This window comes from Vicia villosa, linkage group LG1, assembly GCF_029867415.1.
Source record: "Vicia villosa cultivar HV-30 ecotype Madison, WI linkage group LG1, Vvil1.0, whole genome shotgun sequence".
Taxonomy (NCBI): domain Eukaryota; kingdom Viridiplantae; phylum Streptophyta; class Magnoliopsida; order Fabales; family Fabaceae; genus Vicia; species Vicia villosa.
Genome location: NC_081180.1, coordinates 70,430,436 through 70,449,956, shown reverse-complemented (window position 1 = coordinate 70,449,956; position 19,521 = coordinate 70,430,436). Strand labels below are relative to the sequence as shown.

The 19,521-nt window shown below is 34.3% G+C and overlaps 1 protein-coding gene across 2 annotated transcripts; it reads right to left on the bottom strand.

Annotated features, from left to right (window-relative positions):
• Positions 1–555: 555 nt before the first annotated feature.
• On the bottom strand, positions 556–2,093 carry LOC131609013 (HMG1/2-like protein). 2 transcript variants are annotated; one of them, XM_058880646.1, is made up of 7 exons: positions 1,810–2,093; positions 1,596–1,697; positions 1,439–1,496; positions 1,303–1,347; positions 1,107–1,187; positions 921–992; positions 556–820 (listed from the first exon to the last, which is right to left on the bottom strand). In XM_058880646.1, exons 1-7 carry the CDS (start codon positions 1,848–1,850, stop codon positions 794–796), a joined length of 426 nt encoding a protein of 141 aa, XP_058736629.1. In that variant the 5' UTR covers positions 1,851–2,093; the 3' UTR covers positions 556–793. The 2 variants fall into 2 exon arrangements, with proteins under 2 accessions (XP_058736629.1, XP_058736620.1); XM_058880637.1 differs by having other exon boundaries at positions 556–823; positions 1,810–2,074.
• Positions 2,094–19,521: the final 17,428 nt, after the last annotated feature.

Here is a 19,521-nt window from a genome sequence, read left to right as displayed (position 1 = left end):
ATTTATGATCGAAGTATCCTCTCCCGATCTTATGCAAGATCTCAATCTTAACATGACAATAACAAACATATTTATTAAAGTGTAATCAAGTTAGGAGTTCTTGAATTGGACTAAATTAAAAATTGATCGATCAATCATCATCCATATATACTACGGCAATTTCAGATTTTCTTTAAATATACTAGTATTTGAATGAGTGGTTGAGGTTGAATGGAGTAGAATGAAATCATTAAAGGCCATTTACTAGATTTTTTTTTTCACAATATTTATTAAAAAATGAACATTCTCATTTGTTCCACTTCAAATCAAACACAACCAATCACACTCGCCTCTTTAATTACCGATTACTACTGTCCAAATTCACCCTTGACCTCCATTCTGTTTGCATCAACTTCATTGACAACACTCTTATTCGAGATTTGTTTGGTTGAGGATTGAATACAATCATTGAATAATGTATTGTAAGTTGCTTGAAACTCATAGAAGAGCTGTTTGTTTTAGAGTTAAAACGGGTTTGTAAAGACAAGAACCGAAATAAAAAAGTTAGAAGAGACAGAACAGAATTGAAAGTATCATAGCATTGACTTTTACAGGATAATGATAATTAGGATTGTTCACTATCTAAAATCTCTAGAAAAGACAACAAAAATCCATAAACTATCTTAAAAATAACAGTACATTAGTGAAACTTCCCAACATATAATAACCCAATCTAAACATAACATATGTTTCCCCAACTTTCCTAATCTTGTCAGAACCTTCTCCCTCATTAAGATTTTGTGTAACAGCAACTCTACTCATCATCATCTTCTTCATCATCCTCCTACACAATTTCCAAAACAAAGTAAAAAACCATTAATTCATTACTAGAATGTAATCATTGTGATAATAACACAAATCTAATGAATTGATGAAACTACCTCATCTTCGTCCTCATCATTGACTTCAGATTTTGACTTGTCAGAACCTTCTTCATCATCTTTCCCCCCCTCCTAACAAATCAAAAAACAAACTTCAATTAATCACTGTAAACAAAATAATTAACACCAATACAGTAGAAATAGCTAAAATATAAGCATGAATATGAGTATTTTATGAGTATTTACCAGTTTCTTAGTGTAAGCTTTAAGAGTTATATCATACTCTTCTTTCTTCTTCAATGCCCTAGCAACATAGGGAGCCTTTTCCTGAAACATATAATAATTCAATATTAATAATTAATACTTAAATCTATCCAAGGTTAAAAAAATTGCTCCAAAAAGGCATAAGATTAATCATTATAATTATTTTAAAATTATTCACCTCTTCAGTCAAGGATTTCCATTCTTCACCGCAAGCTTTTCCAACCTAAATGATTTTCCACCATAAATTAGGAATTAGGTTTTCAAAAGAAAAAAAGAAAATTGAAAATACCAAAAAAGGAAAATAAATTACTCACAGCGGCAACAGATTTGTTGGTAGGATGATCCTTCTTATACTGTTCTCTAAAATCAGACCTGAATCATAATCATAATCATAATCATAAACCAAAAACCACTAAAACAACTTTAAAAAAAGTTACAATTAAAACAAAATTAGAGTAGAAATTTTCATACATGAAAACGAAGAAAGCACTGGGAGGCCTCTTAGGCCTGTTTGGATCCTTAGCAGCTTTCTTCGTCTGCTTCCTTCCAGTTCCAGCGCCTTTCCGTTTCAACCTACAAATCAAAAAAACAACACAAAAAATCAGATCAAACGATTCAGATCTAGAACTCGAAACTGAAAAACTGAATAACAGGAGCGAAAAAACGAACGAAAAGAAAATTTTACCGGCTATCAGCGGCTTTGGAGTCGGATTTGGCTTTCGGCATGACGATCGAAGAAAATAAACGAAAACGAGTTACGGATTCGGAGTGAGTCAGAGCGAGTGAGGGCAACGAGTTGGGAGCGTTGTTGTGAGGTTTCTGGAGCGAGGGGAGAAGGGGATAAGAAGGGTTGGAATGAAGGGTATAGGAGAGAAAACGCTCACAAAATCTGAAAAGAGAAAAAATTGAAGTTTAGGGTTTACGCGGGATTTCGTTTATATTTTGCCACGTCATCGATCCGTGTGATTTGATTTTATTGGCTATTGGGTTTGTTTGTGTTTTCTTTGTGTGTGTATTTTGAAAGATTGCGAGTTTGTTTGGGATTTGAATGTGTTTGATACGTGTTGTTGGTTTAGTTGGATGACAGTATTAGCCTTTTGGGGGGAAGGGGTTTTACTTTCGTACCCTTGGAATATGACCAACGTGCCACGCGAATCTGATGAAGAGATATTTTGTGGGTTGTAGGGGTGGTTTTGTAATTTCGTGGATGAATATTTGTTCAATTTTTATTTTTGTGGTGTAGACTTTTTGATCTTTTGGGCTAGTTGGGCCAAAATATATTTTGGAGTTCAAACTTCAAACCCAAATTTATTAATATTTAAAATGAATAAATAAATAATAAATAAATAATATAATTCTATATATTTCTTTGTTCCGATGGGATCTTTTTCATGCGATGAGAATGATTAAAATTTGTGTTTTTAAAATATTTCCTTCTAGGTCTAACTTTGGGTATTGTTGATTTTGAAGATTGTTATTTACATTGGTTTTTTTTGCTCACTTCTAATTTTCATTAGAAGGAGAAATCATACATTTTCATTTCATGAGATTTAAGTTTAATCATAATCAAACTAAACCATCTCAATCTTATATTTAAAAAGTGCTCCACAAAATTTGTTTGGAGTTGATAAATTTAATTTTTCGCAAATATGTTCTCGCGTTTGCATATATATTACAAAATTAGTACGTGATCGTATGCACATATATTACAAAATTAGTATGTGATCGTAATTAAAATCTATGCAATATGTATGAGATTTGTCCTCAATGTTATGGAATATGATTTATGCATAGATATTTTATGTTTCGTTATTTATGTGTCAAACACGTCTTGGACCACAAACGATCGAGAATTTAGTTTGAATTATTCCAAATGCTCGTTTCACATCACTTCTTATTATATTTGGTCGTTGGGCAAATAGCTTTCTATTTTTTCCCATCGACATTGAAATCATCTTTATAAATGTATCTCAACCAATGTAAATATCAATGACTAGATAATACCTTGTAGTATAAGTGGTCATATTCATTGAATTATGATAGATCGTTCATCAAAAGTATTGTTAAACATATTAAATGTGTTCAACACATTCGTGACATTGTTTGAACCTATATAGTACCCAAAAAATGTATGTTGCATCCATAAGTCATATGGTTGCACTACTTCAAGCATTATCAAAAGTTTGGCATGATCATTTTGACTAAATTATCATTTCCATGAGACTAGACAGATTTTCTATTTACAATGCATACAGGCAATTAAAAATAACATGTCTGAAAATCCTTGTGTCTCCCTTATATTATTGAAAGAAGATTCATAATAGAATGGAATTGAGAATAACATAAAACAGTTGGGAGAATAACCAACTCGTGTATTGAATTTGGAATCTGTCAATCTAATTACAATAAGAGAGTGCAGAAAATTATATACAGAGCTATCAACAAATTAAAGGCAATGGATCAATTTTATGCAATCTCAGCCTAGATTAGATTAACACAATATATCTCAATAGCCTCCCTCAAGCTAAGCATTATAAATGTCTATCATGCCAAGCTTGGAGATGAACATGTTGAACTTTGGAAGCGCCAAAGCCTTAGTGAGAAAGTCAGCAAGTTGCTCTTGGGAAGTAATTGGCAGCAGCCGAAGAATTCCATCTTGTACTTTTTCTCTGACCAGGTGACAATCAATGTCGACGTGCTTGGTTCTCTTGTGAAACACGGGGTTGGAAGCAATGTGGAGTACGCTTTGGCTGTCACAATACAGTACAGGTTGTCTCGTGGATGTGATGTGAAGATCCTGAAGCAAGTGAAGTAGCCATAACAGTTCGCAAGTGGCAGTAGAAAGAGCTATATACTCAGCCTTAGATGAGGATCTTGAGACTCAGACTCAGATGAGGATCTTGAGATAGTTTGCTGCTTTTTGGGACGCCAAGATATGAGAGAAGATCCAATGAAGAAACAATAACTCGATATAGATTTTCTTGAGTCAAGGCAACCGGACCAGTCAAAATCAAAATATCCTATGAGCTGAACTTCAGAGTTTATTGGAAAAGTAGGCCTCTGCCAGGGTTATGTTTCAGGTATCTGACCACTATGCAATCTACATGAAAGTGTGTCATGGTAGGGGCATGCAAAAACTGACTCAGCTGCTGAGTGGCAAAAGTAATGTCAGGTCGGGTGGTGTTGAGGTATAACAAACGTTCAATTAATCTTTTGTATGTTGCTATATCTATAAAGGGTTTGCCATTGTCTTGGTGAAGCTTCATAGATGGGTCAAGGGGACTGGGAGCAGGCTTGGATCCCAAAAGGCCCGAGTCATTAAGTAGTGAAATTGTGATACCACGTTTAGAATGAGCCACCTCCCAACCCAAGAAATATTTGAGTATTTCCTAAATCTTTGATCTTAAAGTGATGGTCAAGAATACTTTTGATTATTTTGAATTCAACAAGTGAAGTACCTACCATGATTATGTCATCTACATATAGCAAGAGTGTAGTAAATTCAAAGTCATATTTTAGTGTAAACAGGGGAGTAGTCAGAAGTGATTGTTTATAATCTTCCTTGATTAGAAGTGAGGTCAACTTCTCATACCATTTCCTGCTTGATTGTTTAAGACCATAAAGACTCTTGAGTATTGAATTCACTGGCTCAATGATACCATATTAAAAGAAGATTCATAATAGAATGGAATTGAGAAAAACATAAAACAGTTGGGAGAATAACCAACTCGTGTATTGAATTTGGAATATATCAATCTAATTACAATAAGAGAGTGCAGAAAATTATATACAAAGCTATCAACAAATTACAACCAATGGATCAATTCTATGCAGTCTCAGCCAGTAGATTAGATTAACATTGTATATCTCAATATATATGTAGTGGACATTCAATATTTTACTATTAGATCTATTATATGGATGATATGAGATAATGAGACATAAATGCACAACTTGATGAAAATACAAGGGAGTTTGAGGATATTGAAAATTTTCATATGCTTGTATGTGTAGAAATATTGTGTAACGACTAGTTTTTATATAAGTGCTAGTTTTTATTATTATTAATGGTGTGAAATTCTCATGAAGGATAAATTTACTATAATGGATTTTTTTTATAAATGGTATGAAACTCAACTGCTTTTCCTCTCATTTTCTTTTTTATGCTTTTTGTCTCATTAGAAGAATCATTGGTGATGTTTAATCATAATTCCAAATATCTATTGGCATTTATGAATGAAAAGACGATAAATATGCCTTAAAAAATAAATCATTGTTTTTGTGGGTTTTCATTAGATATGCCTTCCATTTTGGTTCTTCTTTCAACTACAACCATGCATGCTCGTGTCTAGATTTTTCGACTTCATTTTGATAACGAATAATATATGCACTAACTTTGACGTATTTTTCGAAGGCACCACTTTTCTTTGATGAATATCGTATTTATATGAACATACAAACTTTTAGACCAAACCTTTTAACAAATATGGCGAAGAGAATCGTCGGTGAGTGGTGCTTGGAAAAAAGACATACCTTAGTTAATCTCCGTGTTAAGAAAAAATTATTTCCTAATCAACAAGGTAGAAAAAAGACTCATCACACTCGGCAAACTTGCTTCAAACTACATGTTGAAATTGTGAATACAAGATCACACTCACAAAAATGTTTTTGATTCATGGCAAACTCAACAAGCATTCAAGCAACAAGGTACAAGCAGAAGAACTCAAAGAAAAGCAAGCTTTGGTCTCTCATAACAGAGCAGGTCGACCTACTATGCACACAGGTCGACTCAACACAAGCAAAATAAGAGGAACTCAGAAAATCAGCAGTTAGGTCGACCTACTCCCAACACAGGTCGACCTAAAATGAAGAAATTTACATATCATTCTGCTAGGTCGACCTACACAACAACTAGGTCGACCTAATCTGAGAAAATTTCCCCAAAACGCATCAGAAGTGGATTCTGGTCGACCTACCTCTTTGACAGGTCGACCTAACTGGGAACAAATGTCATCCAAAAGATATGCAGCTCTGTTAGGTCGACCCAACCCTAAATTAGGTCGACCTATCTGATCAAAACTGACTTCCAAAGGATATGCAGCTCTGTTAGGTCGACCCAGCCCTAAATTAGGTCGACCTATCTGATCAAAACTGTCAAAATTTCTGGTTTTCTCTGCATCAACTGAAAAGCTCTCATATATATTGTCCAAGGTTCAATTATTGAAAACAACACCAACGACTGAAAGATACACAAAGGCTTCTCATCTTCGTTCTTCGTCATCTCCAACACAATTACACATAATCATTCTTGCGTTGAGGGTTAGTGATCGAGTTCGATAACGTCCATGGAACGGAATTGAATATTCCTAGTGGGTGAAGATTTGTGGGGTTTTTGGTGAATAAAATCTGCGGGTTTTGTCCTCCAAGATAGGTGTTTCTTGGGGGTTTTTATCAAGAGGTTTCAACGAGGATCCATCTGAGTGTGAAGATTGAAGAACAAGGGTTCAAGGCAATTCAAGACACTGCAGAAAAGGGATCGAGTGAAGCTCTTGGATCACCTTGATCTGACTCAAGATTAAGGGGGAAGAAGATTCAAAGGATCGACATAATTGGTTTATGGTTTATCGCTTTGTTATCTTCTTTGTATAAACTGCTTTCAACATTAATGAAAGATTTCCCAATTTCAGTTTGGAATTGGGGGCAGACGTAGTCGTAGCGAGGATGATCGACGAACTGCCTAAACAAATATCGTGTTCTTGTCGCTTTTACCTTTTCATTTACGTTCTGTTCATATTTGGTTATAATAGCAAATTGATCAACGATTCGAGTGTTAAGATTGTGAATTAAGAACTTATATAAACATCACAATCCATCACACATTGAATCACCATCAATTTGATCATTATCACCAAGTGTTTGTGTTTTTGCTTCTTTCACCATTACTACATTGCAAACGTCGTTCATCATATAAGAAGTTAATTGATTTTCAATAGAGCGACGTATTGATTCTATAGTGTATTCTCTTATCGTTTATCTCAAGCTGGTTAGTGGTTTTAACACATATACAATCGTTTCAATAGTGGTTCGGAATAGACGCGAGTCGATTCAGAATCACTTCCGCTTAAAGTTCAATTAATTCCGCAAAACTGTGTAAGATCTATTCACCCCCCCTCTAGATCCTAAGGCCAGCGTCTAACAAGTGGCATCAAGAGCTCTGGTTTATTCCGTGCTACGTGAAACACTTATTGGAAAGATGGCTCCGGACCTAAAGGGGCTCACAATAGAGCTCCAGTTTTCAACGGTGAAAACTATGGCTATTGGAAGGATTGTATGTGTGTCCACATCAATGCAATTGATAGGAACATCTGGACAGCTATTGTCAATGGTCCCTTTCAGATCACCATGACAAATGCAGCTGGTGCAGTTGTTCCAAAACCAGAAAATACTTGGGATGCTGAAGATGAAAAGAGATATGCATACGATTGGAAAGCGAGAAACATTCTAATCTCAGCTCTAGGAGTTGATGAATACTATCGCGTTTCCCATTGTAGATCCGCTAAAGCTATGTGGGACATATTGCAAGTTGCCCACGAGGGAACGGATGATGTCAAACTAGCTAGGATCAATACGTTAACTCAAGAGTTCGAACTCTTCCACATGGAAGATGGTGAATCCATCGAAAACATGCAGAAGAGATTCGTTCACCTGAAAAATCGGTTAAATTCTCTTGATAGACCTGTTTCCAATGCAGTTGCTACTAACAAAATCTTAAGATGCTTGAACAGGGAATGGCAACCCAAGGTTACAACAATAAAGGAAGCAAATGATCTAAACACCTTAGACATTACCACTCTCTTTGGTAAACTAGAGGAACATGAACAACACCTTAAATGCCTTAACATGCATGAGAAAAGGGCAAAGAAAGAAAAGAACATGGAGAAAGAGGTAGAGAAGAAGTCAATAGCTCTAAAAGCTTCAAGCTCCAAGACCTCAAGACAAGAGCTAAAGGATAGTGATACAAGTGATGACGAAGACTCCGATGATGAGGAAATGGGACTGTTTGTGCGAAGATACAACAAATATCTAAAGAAAAATGGAGCAAAACATTCTGACAAAGGCTTGATCAACTATAGAAAGCAATCAAACAAGTTCAAACAAGATGACGACAACAAAGGAAAAATTAAAGGCCTTTGCTTCAATTGTGGGAAAGCCGATCACTACAAACCGGATTGTCCATACCTTAAGAAAGAAAAAGAGAAGAACCAAAGCAAAGGTCACAACAAATCTAAAAGAGCCTACATAGCATGGGAAAGTGATTCATCTAGTGAAAGCTCATCAAGCGATGAAGAAGAATCAGCAAACCTATGTTTCATGGCTCATCAACACAAGAAAAAGAAAGCTGTAAGTCATCTTAAACCTGAACTCGTAGATAAGGTATCTCATTCTCAACTAAAACTTGCTTTTGAAGAATTACATAGAGATGCAATTAAAGCTTTCAAACTTTTGGCCTCAAATAAGAAAATATTTTCATATCTTGAATCAAAAGTTGAGAAAACCGAAAAGGATATGGAAGCTTTAAAACAATCTATGCTAGACATTCAAAAGGATAAAGTTGAAATAGATCCTACATCATGGTTTGGTTGTGAGACATGTCACATTTGGCAAAAAGAAGTAAGAGATCTAAAAGCCAAGTTAGACAAGGCTCTACAACCAAAAGTGACTTTTGCCGTTGATCCAAATAAGTTCAAAAGATCGTATACTCCTTTATATAGCAAATACACTTTTGTACCAAAAGTATCAACTAGCAAAACAGCATGTTCTCATCATATTACCTATCATTATTGTTGCAAAAAGGGTCATACCATTGAAAAATGCAAATTTAGGAGAATTTTAGTTCCTAAAGGAGTATTTCAATGGTTGCCTAAGTGCAACAAATTGTGTACTCACTACCAAGGACCCAATGAAAATTGGGGACCTCCCTCTCTAAATTAATCTTGCAGGAAAAGTGTCTTGACATTGCCGAAAGGTTGTGGTTCCTTGATAGCGGATGTTCAAGACACATGACTGGAGACCTATCTCTTTTCGTTGAGTTTCAAGCAAAGAAAAAGGGGTATGTCACCTATGGAGATAACAATCGGGGAGCCATACTTGGTAAAGGAAGTGTAGGTAACCCTTCTACCACTACTATAACTGATGTGCTGCTAGTAGAAGGTCTTAAACATAATCTCTTAAGTATAAGTCAATTGTGTGACAAAGATTTTAAAGTAATGTTTACAAATTCTGGCTGCACAATAGAACATACTAAGAAAAGAGACATTATGTTTAAGGGCTTAAGAGTAAACAATATCTACATGCTAAACTTGGATGAGGTATCTAAGTCTAGTACCAAGTGTCTAATTGCTCTAGGCGAAGACTCATGGCTTTGGCATAGACGTCTCGCCCACATAAATTTTGACTTACTAAATAAAGTTGTCACAAAAGATTTAGTAATCGGCTTACCTAAAATGAAGTTTTCAAAAGATCATCTATGTGATGCTTGTCAAAAGGGAAAGCAAACTAAAATCTCTTTTAAATCAAAAAACGTGGTTTCAACATCACGCCCTCTTGAACTACTTCACATGGATCTCTTTGGCCCTTCAAGGACTAAAAGCATAGGTGGAAACACCTATGGTTTTGTCATTGTCGATGATTACTCTAGATTTTGTTGGACAATCTTTCTACCTAGTAAGGATCAAACTTTTCCAGCTTTCACACAATTTGCAAGATTATGTCAAAATAAAATGAACAACAAAATAGTTGCAATTCGAAGTGATCACGGTGGAGAGTTTGAAAACTATCTTTTTGAAAAATACTGTGATAAACATGGAATTGAGCATAACTTTTCAGCTCCTAGAACACCTCAACAAAACGGAGTGGTTGAACGTAAAAATCGGGTTCTAGAGGAGCTGGCAAGAACAATGCTGAATGAGGGTAATCTACCCAAGTATTTCTGGGCTGACGCGATTAGCACCGCATGTTATGTTTTAAATAGGATAATAATACGTCCTATACTGAACAAAACTCCCTATGAATTACTAAAAGGTAGAAAACCAAATGTATCTCATCTCCATGTATTCGGTTGCAAGTGTTTTGTCTTGAACAATGGTAAGGATAATCTTGGTAAATTCGATGCTAAAGCTGATGAGGGCATATTCCTTGGTTACTCACAATCTAGCAAAGCATATCGGGTATATAATAAGAGATTACTTATAGTAGAAGAGTCAGTACACGTGTCTTTTGATGAATCTTATACAAAATATGTCGAGAAAGGTCTTTCGTTTAATGGTGCAGGTCCATCCACTGAAGACATTGTCAAGGATAAGGAAGACGAGAATGAAAGTATTGTAAAGAAAGATGCTGAGAGAGAGAGAGAAAGATGAGTCTCACGATGAAAATGAAAAAGAAAGCATCTCAAACAATGAAGAACTTCCCAAGGCCTGGACAAATGTGAAAGACCATCCAATTGACAATATAATAGGAGACATCTCAAGGGGCGTTACAACACGCTCAAAGATAAGTAACTTCTGTCATCATTTTGCTTTTGTTTCACAAGTTGAGCCGAAAAACGCTAAGGATGCATTACTTGATGAGCATTGGCTAATGGCCATGCAAGAAGAATTAAACCAATTTAAACGGAATGATGTTTGGGACTTAGTCCCTCATCCGGGAGATCATCAAGTAATAGGCACTAGATGGGTTTTTCGTAACAAACTTGATGAAAACGGCGTTATTACTAGAAACAAAGCTAGATTAGTTGCCCAAGGTTATAATCAAGAGGAAGGTATTGATTATGAAGAGACATACGCTCCTGTAGCACGTCTCGAAGCTATTCGTCTCTTACTTGCTTATGCTTGTTCTAAAGACTTCAAACTATTCCAAATGGATGTTAAAAGTGCCTTTCTAAATGGCTATATAAATGAAGAAGTCTATGTTGCTCAGCCACCCGGCTTTGAGAATTACATGTATCCAACTCATGTCTATAAGCTGAAACGTGCTCTATACGGTCTTAAACAAGCCCCTCGGGCTTGGTACGAACGTTTGAGCAAATTTCTCCTTAGTCAAGGGTACTCTAGGGGTAAAGTTGACACTACTCTCTTTATTAAAAGAAAAGATAAAGATATTCTCTTAGTCCAAATTTATGTAGAGGATATTATATTTGGGTCGACTAATGCAAAACTTGTCAAAGATTTTTCTAAGCTTATGCAGAGTGAATTTGAGATGAGTCTCATGGGTGAGCTAAATTTCTTCCTTGGCCTACAAATCAAGCAACTCAGTCATGGAACGTTTGTGAATCAAACTAAATACTGTACGGAGCTGCTCAAAAGATTTGGAATGAGTGAAGCAAAGGAAATTGACACACCTATGGCAACAAATACTAATCTAGACAAAGATGAGAAAGGTAAAGAGGTTGACGTGAAATTATACCGAGGTATAATAGGTTCACTATTGTATCTTACTGCCTCAAGACCAGACATTATGTTTAGTGTGTGTATGTGTGCAAGATATCAATCTTGTCCAAAAGAATCTCACTTAAAAGCTGTCAAAAGAATTCTGCGATACTTACGTGGAACTACTACATATGACCTATGGTATCCAAAGGGAAATGAGTGCCATTTGGTAGGATTCTCCGATTCAGATTTTGTTGGATGCAAATCCGATAGAAAAAGCACCAGTGGAACATGTCATCTATTCTCAAATTCATTGATAAGTTGGCATAGCAAGAAACAAGCATCGGTTGCATTATCTACTGCTGAGGCAGAATATGTAGCTGCTGGAAGCTGCTGTGCACAAATATTATGGCTCAAGCAACAACTTCTTGACTTTGGTATTAAGCTTGATCGCATACCTATCATGTGCGACAACACAAGTGCCATAAACTTGAGTAAAAATCCTGTCTTACACTCACGTACCAAGCATATTGAAATAAGACATCACTTTCTACGAGATCATGTAGAGAAAGGAGACGTTACATTTGAACATGTAGAAAGCAAGAAGCAACTAGCTGACATCTTCACCAAACCTCTAGCAACGGAGCAATACTTCAACATTCGTAGGGAATTAGGGATACTCGATATCTCTAATTTGGGCTAATTACGTTTGTTCTCTCTTAATATTATTCCTTTACTTTATATATATATTTTTCTGCTAACATTTCTCTTAGCGTAAAGGTAGTTCATCATCAAGCCAGGCGTCATTCCACATTGACTAAAGGCTGCCACTAAAGTTGACACCTACATATTGAGAAAGCGGTAACGTAATTGTTGTTCACTTCCAAAAATATTATTGATACTATAATATGCTATCAATTAACATGCTTATAGTGACTTCATGCATATATCGCTCTTGCTCATATATGTGTCTCATCTTTAATACACCTTTAAACATATTTGGCTCTCATGCTATCACTATCTACCTTTTATCTACTATACTATGAATGCTAGCATTTTATCTATGTTTCTCTCGTTACTCTTCTCTTCTGTTTTTCTTGTATCTCTTTTGATGTTGTCAAAGGGGGAGATAGATGCTAAGTGTACGGGGGAGCTCAGCTGAGTAAATAGATGCTGAGTGTACGGGGGAGCTTTTACCACTTATTGCCACTTATTGCCAATGCTTCTACTACCGGTTTGCCATCATCAAAAAGGGGGAGTATGTGAATACAAGATCACACTCACAAAAATGTTTTTGATTCATGGCAAACTCAACAAGCATTCAAGCAACAAGGTACAAGCAGAAGAACTCAAAGAAAAGCAAGCTTTGGTCTCTCATAACAGAGCAGGTCGACCTACTATGCACACAGGTCGACTCAACACAAGCAAAATAAGAGGAACTCAGAAAATCAGCAGTTAGGTCGACCTACTCCCAACACAGGTCGACCTAAAATGAAGAAATTTACATATCATTCTGCTAGGTCGACCTACACAACAACTAGGTCGACCTAATCTGAGAAAATTTCCCCAAAACGCATCAGAAGTGGATTCTGGTCGACCTACCTCTTTGACAGGTCGACCTAACTGGGAACAAATGTCATCCAAAAGATATGCAGCTCTGTTAGGTCGACCCAGCCCTAAATTAGGTCGACCTAACTGATCAAAACTGACTTCCAAAGGATATGCAGCTCTGTTAGGTCGACCCAGCCCTAAATTAGGTTGACCTATCTGATCAAAACTGTCAAAATTTCTGGTTTTCTCTGCATCAACTGAAAAGCTCTCATATATATTGTCCAAGGTTCAATTATTGAAAACAACACCAACGACTGAAAGATACACAAAGGCTTCTCATCTTCGTTCTTCGTCATCTCCAACACAATTACACATAATCATTCTTGCGTTGAGGGTTAGTGATCGAGTTCGATAACGTCCATGGAACGGAATTGAATATTCCTAGTGGGTGAAGATTTGTGGGGTTTTTGGTGAATAAAATCTGCGGGTTTTGTCCTCCAAGATAGGTGTTTCTTGGGGGTTTTTATCAAGAGGTTTCAACGAGGATCCATCTGAGTGTGAAGATTGAAGAACAAGGGTTCAAGGCAATTCAAGACACTGCAGAAAAGGGATCGAGTGAAGCTCTTGGATCACCTTGATCTGACTCAAGATTAAGGGGGAAGAAGATTCAAAGGATCGACATAATTGGTTTATGGTTTATCGCTTTGTTATCTTCTTTGTATAAACTGCTTTCAACATTAATGAAAGATTTCCCAATTTCAGTTTGGAATTGGGGGCAGACGTAGTCGTAGCGAGGACGATCGACGAACTGCCTAAACAAATATTGTGTTCTTGTCGCTTTTACCTTTTCATTTACGTTATGTTCATATTTGGTTATAATAGCAAATTGATCAACGATTCGAGTGTTAAGATTGTGAATTAAGAACTTATATAAACATCACAATCCATCACACATTGAATCACCATCAATTTGATCATTATCACCAAGTGTTTGTGTTTTTGCTTCTTTCACCATTACTGCATTGCAAACGTCGTTCATCATATAAGAAGTTAATTGATTTTCAATAGAGCGACGTATTGATTCTATAGTGTATTCTCTTATCGTTTATCTCAAGCTGGTTAGTGGTTTTAACACATATACAATCGTTTCAATAGTGGTTCGGAATAGACGCGAGTCGATTCAGAATCACTTCCGCTTAAAGTTCAATTAATTCCGCAAAACTGTGTAAGATCTATTCACCCCCCCCTCTAGATCCTAAGGCCAGCGTCTAACAGAAATTGTGAATTCTAAAGTCCAATTCATTCCTTAAAATTCATGTAGAAACTAAGGCACTAATAGGTCAGGATTTTTGGGTACTATATGTTCAAAATCATTTTACCCCTTGAATAATAAATTAAAGGAAATTTGAATACATGAATAATTTAACTCTTCTATTCAGCTTCTATTTCATAGTAAAGATTCTAAAAAATTTAAGATTGTTGATGGTAGTTATTATAGTATTGCATGAAAAAGGCATCATAATTTTTTTTATAGAAAATCACTTAGCAACTTGTTTAACATGTTCCTAAATTTGCTTGCAATATTTTAAATGTTCTTAAATTATCTAATGGCACTAATTGTTCTGTTCTTTTTTGTTCTTTTACTTGTGTTTTTTAGGACCAAAACTCGAGAAAGATGATTTAAACTATTAGATAGATAAATGGGTTGTACTACTTTGATGAAACTTTTCTTGGTAATATTGTATTTTATAGTTTCAAGAGTACAAGCTCACCTCTTGTTTCAAAAGTTATCTTATGGCACAAACAATTAAGTCATACTAGTTTCTCTTATCTTAAGCATTTGTTTTCTGAATTTTTCAAAGGGATAAAATTTTCACAATTTTATTGTGAAGCTTGTCACTTAGATTAAGATAATTGTGTTCTTTTTAGTTGAAAGACTTATTTTTCAAAAACTTAAAATCTAATTCATAATGATGTTTGGGATCTTTAAAAAAAACAAATTTGGTCTAAAAATGGTTTGTGACATTTATAAGTGATCATACACAAGTGTGTTGGGTTTATCTCATGGAAAAAAATCAAACGTTTAACAAAGGTTCCAATTTTTTTTTAACATAATTAAAAATCAAAATAAAATTGGCATGCTAAGGTCTTATAATGGCATTGAGTATTTCAACAAATATTTATGTACACTCCTAGTAACTAAGTGGATCATCCATCAATCCAATTATAATGATTCTCCATAGCAAAGAACAAAAAATAGATATATCCTCAATGTTACTATAGTTATTATGTTATTTTTCATCATGTATTTTTCAATACGAAACTCCTACACAAATGTTACAAAATTATTTTCCATCATCTCAAATTAATTTTCCATATCTAGTATTGGTATGAATTTCCCCTTAAAGTTTTTGGTTGTCTTTGTTCATTTTACATCCAAAATATTCTAACCCTGTTACAAAGAATTTTTTTTGAAAGCAAGGGTGTCCATTTGGTTGAAAATCAATTGCTTTTTAAAAATTCCCTTGAGGGGGAGAGTCATGGTAGTAATAAATAAGATAATTAGTCAGAAAACTTTGTCTATTTTAGATAATATTGTTACTATAAATCGTCCAAATGCTAAGAGAAAATAACCTAGAGAGCTTAATATTGAACTGTCGCATAATAAAGTATCTAAGACATGGGGAGAAACACTAATTGTAGATCATAATCATGAACTTAAAGTGTATGTCCGGCAAAGGATTCACAAAGGTGGTACAGGTCTTATTATCTTTTTGAAAGAAGTCCAATTTGATTTAGCAAGTTTGGTCCTACAGATATTTTATCCTGTAGTTCTTCAAATAATTGTTTATCTTACTCATCTAATTATTTACCTTATTTGTCTTTTCTGATATTAATCTTCCAATATCCTAATTATTGAGAGGAAATGTACATGTATGTGCACTAAATACCCCATATCACGTGAGAAGTGATGTATTTTAAAACTAGTTTATTTTTGCTTTCTTATAAATATTACTACACTCATATTTAGTAAAAACAATTATACATAAAATAGTTTTGAGTGAATTTCATCAAATAAGACTTGTTCATTCATTAATAACACAAATGATCAAATATGAAATATTCTAAATATTCGTAAACATATTAAAATGTAATTAAAATACTCATAAACATCATAAGTTATTATAAGATGATTAATCAGATGAGCCATAAACTATTTGCATTATCACTGCTTTGCGTGCTTCAAGTGGACATTAGAGAATTATTCTAAATTTGCCAGCATCTTTCATGATAATGCAGTATTTTGAGGCAATGACTTTGCATCACATCCACACTCCTTTATTAAATCCTATGTTTTCTCCCCTTATATTAGATGCAGCTAATTTTTTTACGCTCTCTCATTATTTCAGTTCCTTCCCATATTGCAGCATTTCCTTCTCTTAGTGCATTTGCAACCATGATCATTGATTTCTGGAGTTCAATCATTTCATTGTTTGTATTTTTATTTTTAACCACATTTATTCTATTCCTTTTGATACCTCTTTCTATGGGTGATGGATATGATATCTGTATTTTGGATACAGAAGAATTGTAAGTAGCATAAAATCTTTTCGAATCCACCTTATTTCTAGCAACATTGTCATTACTATCTTGAATAGTTTCAAAAAAGTTTTCATCGGTGACCGATGGCTTTATTTTCTTGTCTTTTTTAAAGTTTCAGATTCATCTTCATGAGCTCAGTTAAATCCATAAAGTGTCAACATCTTCTCATAATTTGGAAATGATACATTTTTTCAATTTAATGCTTTTGATTTTGACTAAAAAATATATGATAAATACAAAACATAAGTGTAAGTTATTCTTATATTACCTAGAGAAATTTTAACTTTATCTTCGTGTGTTAATGCATTTTTTATTATTCTTGAGTCAGAGGCAAAATTATGTAGTAGATGTTCAATATCTTTATTAGTTGATCCATTATATGAATGATATGAGATAATGAGACATAATTATGTAACTTGATGAAAATACGAGGGAGCGAGGATATTGAAAAATTGCATGTGCTTGTATATATAGAAATAGAGCAATTATATACATTTCAAACGTATAAATCACAAATGCATCACGAATATAATCCAACCAATGAAAACTTGATGTATGGCAAAATAGATGGGTGATAGATAGGATGACATAATAATGACATAACATAACAAGTAAGTCACTATAAAACCATACAATCAAAACATGCCTGATTAGCTTGTGATGCATTTGCGAGAGTTTAATCCGGGATGAAAAGCATTTTCCATAGAAATAAAGTATAACAATTAGTTTTTATATAACTGCTAGTTTTTTATTGTTAATAGCGTGAAAAATATCATAAAGGATAAATTTACTGTAACAACTGATTTTTTATAAATGGTATGAAATGTTGAGAATCAAGTGTGAGGAAGAAGTCTCATATTGATTAGAAAAGGTAAGATTGAACACTTTATAAGTGAGAGAACCCACACACCTATCACCTTAAGATTTTGGATGATATGTGGTGTCTCTCTCACAAAGGTTTCTCCCAAGCATAAAATGTTCTCTCGTGTTTACCCCCGAATTGCCTCCAACAGTGGTATCATGAGTCTTTAATTTCGAGTGAAGGGATCGACTTACTTGTATCAAAAGTACTCCCTACAAGTGGTGGATAGGAGGTGTACTTCAGTTCCCTTTCAACACGAAAGAGATTTCACTATTGTTAGATATTTGTACAATCTTCTAACAACGAAACCACCAAGAACAATCTTCTTCAATCAATCAAGTTGAAATGAGAACAATCTTCTCACTTTCAACCTTGCTTCTAATAATCTTGGATAGCAAGGTACAACCTAACAAGTAAAATAAGAAAACAATCATTTCATTTATACTCTCTTGTTTCTAACAATCCTATTAGGACTGATCTTCTCTTCCAAACAAGCAATTTATAATGATATAATAGTGCTCAAGTGTTTTGTGAATGATGGAGAAATTTGTTCTGAATTGAATATGAAACAATGTGTAGAAAAATATCAATAAAAGTTCAAGTATCAAAACACTTGTTTTAAAATGAATGCGAATATGATTTCTAATTGCAATGGAAGAGGTGACTTTCAAATCTGAAAATGTATAGTAAATATAGTGTCTTAACACCATTTTGAAAATGTGTGAATTAATGAAACAATGCGACAATTAAAAGGTGTCAGGGTGAAAACGTTCAGATTTTAAAACAGACAAAATTGGCTCTGTCAACTCGGGAAATTAATTTCCATATGGAGTAATCGTTTTCATTTGAAACGTTGCAACTGAAAATTCAAAAATGTGTGAGGGAAACCGATTTCCATAAATATAGTAATCGATTTTCATGCCTAAAAATTGTTTTCTAGAAAAGACATGCATGCTGAAAAAAGAAGGGGAAATCGATTTCCACTATTAGGATAATCGATTTCCTGAAGCAAAAAATGACAAATTATTTTGTTTTGAAGCCAAAAAAAGTTTTGACATTTAACCAAATGGATCATGCATGCAAGTGAATATTTGGAGTATTTTTTAGCACTAAGTTATATATATATATATATATATATATATATATATATATATATATATATATATATATATATATATATATATATATATATATATATATATATATATATATATATATATATATATATATATATATATTGCATGCTTGTACCTCTATTAAATAAGATCCATGCTAGTCTTCAAGTAAAGGTTTTGAACTATTTGATGTTAGCTTTCACACATGATGAGTCTTGATTCATTTGACTTGATAAAATGCACTTGAAGCTTTTTCCATACTTTTTTATATGATCATTTGATTTTCACTTTGTCTTCATCAAAACACATTGGATGAAGAGTCTTAACTTCACATTGGAAAGCTGAGAGGATAAGCTATAAGTTTTGTATCCGATTCAAAAGCCAATTCGGAGTACAAAAGAGTCAAATATTGGGTTTTAGTTCTATACTTAATAAATTAAGGCTTAAATGCACCTTTGGTCCCTGTAAGTTAGCGAGTTTTTGATTTTCGTCCCTGTAAGTTTTTTTTTCTGGGTCTGAGTTCTTATATTTCACTTTCGCGTTTGTTTTAGTCCCTAAAATCAAAATCCGCAGAAAAATTTGCAGGAAAACCTGCAGATTTTCCTGCGGATTTTGGCTTTAGGGACTAAACCGCAAGCAAAAAGTAAAATATAGGAACTCATACCAACAAAAAAAACTTACAGGGACGAAAATCAAAAACTCGCTAACTTACGGGGACCAAAGATGCATTTAAGCCATAAATTAATTAGTTTTGGGTCGATTTTTATGTTTTTCATGTCAGTTGCTATTAGGGTCTGATTTCTCCTGTTTTATTTGAACCAACTCGCATCATTATGCTT